Source organism: Ptiloglossa arizonensis, chromosome 8 (genome assembly GCF_051014685.1).
Source record: "Ptiloglossa arizonensis isolate GNS036 chromosome 8, iyPtiAriz1_principal, whole genome shotgun sequence".
Lineage (NCBI taxonomy): Eukaryota > Metazoa > Arthropoda > Insecta > Hymenoptera > Colletidae > Ptiloglossa > Ptiloglossa arizonensis.
Window position 1 is genome coordinate 2,128,457 of NC_135055.1, and position 8,230 is coordinate 2,136,686.

Consider the following 8,230-nt stretch of genomic DNA (forward strand, 5'->3'; position numbering starts at 1 on the left):
CTTGCTGCATCGAATCACCGAAGTGTTCGAATGTTCGAATACAGAAGAATTCGATAAGTACTCCCAGCTCTAGTAACAAGTAGGAAATATTGCAAATCGATTAGACAGAATCAATACTACTGTATTAAATCGTCTTTCACATTTGGTAAAAAGTTTTTGAGTGCGGTGCTGTGTAAGTCACAAATTGTCTAAAAGAAAATCTTCTTGAACGCTCCATCATCTATAACTCATCACTTACACGAAGACAAGTCGAGCATTGTCTTCTTATCAGGGATGAAAAATGGGTGTTGTCTGAACGTGTCAAAAGGTAAAGACAATGGCTCGGTAATCATTAAACTCCCTAAGGTTTGCCAGCAACCAAAGAAAGTATTATTTGTACACTTATTACACTTCGAACTTTTAGACACGAAGCAAAGAGAACTATTACCATTAGCAAAAAGAAGGATTATCGTGCAAAAGGACAATTTCAAACCTTGTACTGCAAGAGTCACTGAACAGACACTTCAGGAATTTATTGTACACCCAAAAGCAATAAAAAAGTTTGTATAAACATATATTCTAAACTCTCCTTGTTAACAGAATACAATCGATTTTGTGTTGTCCGATTATCTTCACAAAAGATGTTCAAAACGACCATCTTGTATTTCCAGACAACCTCATAGACATCTTCTCACTGATCAAGTTACCCTATCAATGGTGGAGTCACTGAACAGGCACTTCGAGAATCGATTGTACATCCAAAAGCAATAAAAAAGTTTGTATAAACATATATTCTAAACTCTCCTTGTTAACAGAATACAATCGATTTTGTGTTGTCCGATTATCTTCACAAAAGATGTTCAAAACGACCATCTTGTATTTCCAGGCAACCCCATAGACATCTTCTCACTGATCAAGTTACCCTCGCAATGGTTCCTGGTATTAGGTAACGTGTTTTCGTAATTAAAGCAATTTCTTGCTCGTGAGATACAGCAACCCGCTATAATTCACGAAAAGAGAAGTGCTTAGTCCCAAAAACCAGAAGACCCCCCTAAAAATATATCTCTCTCTCTCACCGAAACACCCTTCACTCTTCTCCCCAGCCTGATGGTAGCAGTGTGTCGGTCGAGCTCTGAAGCCTGCACAACAGGAAACGCAAGCTCCTATACGTGTCATTGTTTCCGCGAAGGTAACACCGAGAAAGATTCGGCGAAACAGTCACGTAGAGGGCCAGGTAGGGGGGTGAACGAGGCTCCCCATGGCGGCGAGAACGGAAGAGGATGCTTGGTACCGCGCGGACAAAAGGGCGCAGAGACCCCGCGGTTCAGACCTCTCCAATTACCGAGCTTGCCACCTACCTAGCTCCTGTGCATGTGACGTAGGTGTTCCATTAATTTTAATTAAATATTTTTAATTCTCGGGGTCGGCGAAAGGGGGGCGCGAACGAGAACCGTGGAATGTAACGAAAAGAGAGGCGACGTAACAGTACGGTACCAAAGTGGGGGAACGAGGGGAAACAGCAGACGCATGCAAAGTCCGAGGAAATAGGCACGCGAGCTCCTGACGAACGTAATCGTGTTGTTTACGTCGCGGACAACACAAATACACACAGAGAGAGAGAGAGAGAGAGAAAGACACATACAAAGAGACACACATGCCTTGAATTTTCGCGTTTGTGTTACCATGAACGCACAATTAGGAAAAAAAAGTGAAATATCCGATCGTACCGAGAGACGTCCAATAAACGACGTTTACCGATGGTACTTTAACGGACAATCATGGCCGTGCATAATCGAATAACCAATGTTCGACTAAAAGCAACCTCCGCCGGACGATAATTAAGAGCCTACATCGCGGGACCCCTGGAAGAACACTTTGACGACGTGCGTTGCGTTGCCAGGGTTATGGTAATTTACTTGATTAATTAACAACGTCAATGGAGCACGTAACGCGGCCCTTCTTGTTCGTGTTTCCGTTCCGTTTCGAACTTTACGAACCGGGGTCCTTCGATTCGTTGGATGAAGACGGATGGCGGAGTGAAACGCAACTGGTCGCTCGTGTCGAGCATTTTGCGAGAAATACTTGGGGGGGGGGGGGGTTAGTTTTCAGAGGGAGATTGACACTTTTTTTCGGTTCGTTAGATGTCTTTTGCGTGATTGTTCGTAGATAGCTTCGAGAGAAACGAAAGTGTGAACTATCGAATAGTGTCAAGTCAAGTACAAAGGTCTTTGGCTCTATGGGGTCAAACTGGTTGATAATATGCCTAAGAGATGGATGACAATTTATAATACACAAAGTGTATTAACAAATACATATTAGTATCAAGTGAGTAGAGTGTCTAAAATTAAGTTTATTATGATATAATAAGTAGTTTTGAAAATAACCTGAAATCGCTCTCGTTAGTCAGACTATACCATGGTGAATAGGCGAGTTACCACCTAACTTTAACCCTAAGTATACATGGTATTTCAAGACGAAACATCATTAATTACATCAACGTTTTGCTCTTATGGCTACAAACTATACATACACACTATGGAAACAGTTCGTCTTGATAAACACGAGAATAATCTTAAAATAGTCTGTATACCTAGAATAGTCTCTAACTAAACAAATTCGTATCTCGAAAACAAAGGCAAATCGACTTATGAGTGTATCTAACACTTTTTCTTCAGCATGATCACCCAAATAAGTTGACAAGCTTTACCCGACATAATGTTTGAAAACTGAGACTTCTGACAACCGATATGCAAAGTACTGGTAGAGAATTTTATATTAAAATTGTCTGTGCGAAAACAAACAATGGTGGGAATGACTCCCAATCACGAATCCGGGTAACAATTTTATCAATACTCGATACATTACTGTAAACGTAACGTAACTTGATTCAGCTTCGAACGAAACGACGAAACAATGTATCTAAGTGCAAGGGGGAAGAATTATGTGAATAAAACAACGAGGAGCACGTTCAGAGGAAGAAAAAGATTCTAAGTAACGTATATATCAAAAGGGATGGAGCTAAAATAGTAGGAGGACACGTAAGAAAATGTAGTGGCTTTTTGTTGGGTGGGTATACTCTTAGCTTATATGTATTCGTTCGTTGCTGAGTTGGAAACACAGAATTTGTACAACGTTCCAGGAGTGCACTCTTTAGGAGTCTCGCGGAGTTGGTGCGTGTAGACCTCGATTTGGGACAGATGTCGCTATATACCATGGTGTCACTATGTTGCACGCGTAGGCAAATTACAGTATTTTTAATTATGTTTTGAGTACTATCGGTAAGTACATAATAGGCTGCTCGATAAGTTTTGTATCTCATTTGTATCCAGATCATTTCGGTGTAACTTTCAACGTTATCGATACTAACTGGATCAACATTTCAGGCATTTTGAGTGTAGGAATTAAAATTAAGTATAACGAAAATCAGTCTCCAGATCAGAAATACCAATCTCGTAAAATTTCACTTATTTGAAGTGCGACTTTTACGTTTAAATATAATTCCCAATTCTAGGAACTATATTCAACAAAATTACTAAAATCGGTCAAGGTAGCACGTGATAGGTTGTTTAATAAGTTTTGTCGTTGGATGAAAATTATTGAACAGTACTCTATAGCACAGTACTGTTGAAACTTATTGAACAGTACTCTATAGTACAGTCCTGTTGAAACTTATTGAACAGTACTCTATAGTACAGTCCTGTTGAAACTTATTGAACAGTGCTATATAGTACAGTACTATTGAAACTTATTGAACAGTACTATGTAGTATAGTACTGTTGAAACTTATTGAACAGTACTATGTAGTATAGTACTGTTGAAACTTATTGAACAGTACTATGTAGTATAGTACTGTTGAAACTTATTGAACAGTACTATGTAGTATAGTACTGTTGAAACTTATTGAACAGTACTATATAATACAGTACTGTTGAAACTTATTGAACAGTACTATGTAGTATTGTACTGTTGAAACTTATTGAACAGTACTATGTAATATTGTACTATTGAAACTTATTGAACAGTACTATATAGTACAGTACTGTTGAAAGTTATTGAACAGTGCTATATAGCATAGTACTGTTGAAACTTATTGAACAGTACTATGTAGTATAGTACTGTATAGTATTGAACAACCTAGTATAAGGCTCGTCCCTATACATCATATGTGGTACTATCTAATAGGTTGTTCAATAAGTTTTGTCGTTCGATAAGAAATGGAGCTGCTAGGTTCGTTATTTTATTTTTCTAAAGATGGTATTACTGTTTGATGAACACATGTGAAGTTTCATATAGATCTGTCGACTCGGTCGTATATTTACAGTTGTTCAAAGTTAAAGTGTCATAGTATATTTACTTACAATGGAAAAAACGACAAAACTTATCGAACAAACTACTGCGAGTAACTACTCCACGTTATATTCAAACAATCCTTCTATTCGAATATTTTTTTATCTACAAACTACGTTATACACTATGTTACCATGAAACGAAGGTACCAGTATTATCCCAAATGATGTTGCTTCGTTTAAATAAACTTACCAAAGTCCACAGAGTTTCCAGGAAATGTTACCTCGTCGAAACTGAAACTTCTTTATAAACATTTATTGTCTTTCAGCTTCCCAGGCGCCGATTGCGCAAGCTGTGTCGTACCAAGGCTTTCGCCTAAACCGAAGACTTCTTTATAAACAGTCAACACATGTACCAAATACCGCTCGCGAAAAAATCATTGTTACAAATTTTAAATACCAACACCGGTTCCACGTTGAACAGTTCGCGTTCCGTCGAGTGGATTTCAAAATGGATCGTAAAACGGAATAGATTTTGAGCTCCATCGAACGTCTTTCTGAACGTGGTCTCGTAGCGAGCATTAAATGTGCATCACGAGGTGCGAGGACGTTGAATATCCGTCCCAATCGCGAGAAACGAACGATAGACGACGAGAGCGGGTCGATGAGGAACTGATCGGCATGCCAAACACGCGGCGTCTAAACCGCCCGATTATCATATTTATGATGTCTTCTCATTTCGAGGGAGGAGACACCGATAGGTGGCTTATACGCGGGGATTCAACGACGATCCTCCGCATTCTCCGCCCACGGGACGTTCCCTGTGATTGAATAATTAAGTCCGTGATCGAATTACATCCAGCCATTAACGAGCTCGTTTTTCGTCCCGACGACGCGGAAGACAAAAATTCATCGCGTTTACGGAGACCTCTGAAACTAATTATCGCGACCGTAGATTTCCCCGCCATTAATTATGAATGCGCGGCGAGTTTCTTCGAAGGCTATCGATTTCATCGCTGTTCGCGTTCTTTCTCGTTCTCAGGGGACATTTCAGAAAGCAATCGAACGCAGGGTATCGTCGACGTTCGCTGCGAACCTCCTTTATGCTGTCGTGAAAAATGTGCGAAATGTAAGTGATGTGTAATATAATACCCATTACGATTTACGAGCAACGGGTATCAAATATTCATCGTTGGTAATAATCGTAAAAATTTATGAACGGAAGGTCTGCAAATTGATTGACGAAATCTTGAAGTTTTATTATCGTTCACGATGGTTTGCGCGAAGTACGACGTGGGGAAGAAATTGTTTCGGAAAAGTGATGTGTGTTTCGGTGAAGAATTATGCATCAGTTACGGGATATGGTTCGGTAATATTTTAACTCCGATGGAATTATTTTTTCACAGAAAGAAAGGAAAATTCTTCGATTCAACTTACGTAACAAAGTATGTTTTAATCGGATTACTGAAACTGGAAAGCACGTTCCGTGCAGTTTTTACTTTGTATAGTTCACTCGGATGCAAAATATTGGATATTTAGTTTCAAAGGACCAAGCTTTCTGTATCTCGATAAAAATGTAAACGACGAGAAATTAATAATTATTCTGGATTCACTTTGCTTCGAAAATCGTGGAACTTTTTACAGAGTATACGTGTGAAAACATTCTTCCAGAGAATATTCTGCAAAATGTAATCATCGAATAGGTGACTTAACCTTTACGCAACACAGGAGAGTATGATTAATTCAGAACCATATGTTATTATCATCTCTGCTCGTGTATAATGGCTCTGGTCGTTCGGACATTGGAAAACATCATGAAAAATGCAATAATCGAAAATAAACGCATAGTCATCCAAAACAAAGTAAAGCTCCTGTATCATCGCGAATAATAACCCAGTTTCAAGAGAAGAATTCGCGATCAGTAGCGATCACCACTGTGAATACATACATGTAAAAACAAAATTGTACTCCACTGTAGTCCGATAAAACAACTCTACCCATAGCTCGCATATTGATAATTAATATCCCGTAAATAATACTTACAGATTATTTTCGATCGACTTATTCTCCTCGATTTTCCCACGAATGAAAGTATCGGACGAATACGGTATAAAAACGTACAATTCACCTGATATTGAAAACAAGAAACATAATTCGACACAGAAACAATTAAAAAAATACTCTTCTCACACGAAGATGGAACGTTCGAGTAAGATACTCGTTGCCTTTATCGATGGTTTGCGCGAAGTACGACGTGGGGAAGAAATTGTTTTGGAAAAGTAATGTGTGTTTCGGTGAAGAATTATGCATTAGTTACGGGGTATGGTTTGGTAATTTTTTAACTCTGATGGAATTATTTTTTCACAGAAAGAAAGGAAAATTCCATCTCCTGGAATAAGATACTCGTTGCCTTTATCGACCAGTTCGTTCGACTTCGATCGAACAATAAAACGATAAATTCTCTACCTATACCTCCCATATCGACAATCGTCCGAACATTAAGCGAGGCAACGCAGTGTCTTTCCTCGAACTACCGATGTTCGTTAAAAGAAACCCAGCCTCGAGTTCGGGGCCAAGTGGTTCCGCTTTTGATTCAGTTTCCGGAGCTGGAGGGGAATTTTTTATTCGTCGTAATAATCCGCAAGCAGCCACCGCACGGCCGTAGTTCCACGAAAACGGAACTTCCCTGAGTGGTTCTAAACTGTAACGCAACGAACGGTCGTGTATGCCTTTGTATTATGGTTTGGAGCTTTCTAACGGGAAGTTAAACAGAGAGGTAACAGGCGAAACGCACCCGCAGAGTACACTTTGCTTTCCGTTAGTGCAATTAATGTGTCGGCGTGCGTCAAACAAGCCATTAATCTATTTTCCGAAACATTAATAACTTTGGCTGCGCGCGGAAAGTAATTGAAACGCGTTCACGGCCGCGTCGTTTAAACCGGTCGTTTACGAGGAATAATTAGAACGTAATGCAATTTCGCGGTGGCAGAGTTCATCGGGTCATACGGAATGGCATAGTTACGTATTATGAGAAGGCCTGGTCGCGAAACGTTTACGTTACGGGTCAAGACCGTAGTTGCGAGCGCCGCGAGTTAAATTAAGTCACCATTGTACGGTGTCGCTAACTGTTGCAGACACGACCGGTCTACGGAGTGCGTCTCGAGGATCGGTAAAACGACGAAAGCGAGCGAGATACGATTAGAGGGTTGGGATACGGTTAAAGAGTGGGAAACGGTGGGAGCGAATGAGGTGTTGTTAAGTGGCGGGGATAGGCGCGGGACATCTAACGAGGCAGAAACCGCGATGGTTAGCGAGGCGACGTTGTATTATTATATAGAGAGAAAAAAACACCGGTTCGGTGTTAAGGGGAATGTGGTATCACGAGTGAGTGGATCAGTGTCGAATACGACATAACCCGGTGTACTGCGTACGTGTAACACGTTCGTGTATTCAGAGTAGTGCAAAAGTTGAAAATATATCTAACACGTTCGTGTAAACGGAATATGAATCTATATAGGAAGGTTCCTTGTGCAAAAAGTAAGTTGAAAATATATCTAACACATTCGTGCAATCAGAGTACGAATTTATACAGGACGATTCCTTGTGAAAAAGTAAATTGAAAATATATCTAACACGTTCATGTAATCAAAGCACGAACTTATATAGGACGATTCTTTGTGAAAAAATAAGTTGAAAATATATCTAACACGTTCGTGTAAACAGAGTATGAATTTATATAGGACGATTCTTTGTGCAAAAATATATCTAACACGTTCGTGTAATCAGAATACGAATATATATAGAACGATTCCTTGTGAAAAAGTAAGTTGAAAATATATGTAACACGTTCGTGTAATCAGAGTACGAAGTTATATAGGACGATTCCTTGTGCAAAAATATATCTAACACGTTCGTGTAAACAGAGTACGAATGTGTACAGGAAGGTTCCTTGTGTAAAAATAAGA

The 8,230-nt window shown here is 39.6% G+C and overlaps 1 protein-coding gene across 1 annotated transcript; it reads left to right on the top strand.

Moving 5' to 3' along the window:
• The first annotated feature begins 249 nt into the window (after window positions 1–249).
• Window positions 250–1,008, top strand: LOC143150382 (uncharacterized). The gene is made up of 5 exons (XM_076318613.1): window positions 250–307; window positions 404–539; window positions 651–743; window positions 795–918; window positions 973–1,008. The coding sequence occupies exons 1-5, from the start codon at window positions 274–276 to the stop codon at window positions 1,006–1,008; spliced, it is 423 nt and encodes a 140-aa protein (XP_076174728.1). The 5' UTR covers window positions 250–273.
• Window positions 1,009–8,230: the final 7,222 nt, after the last annotated feature.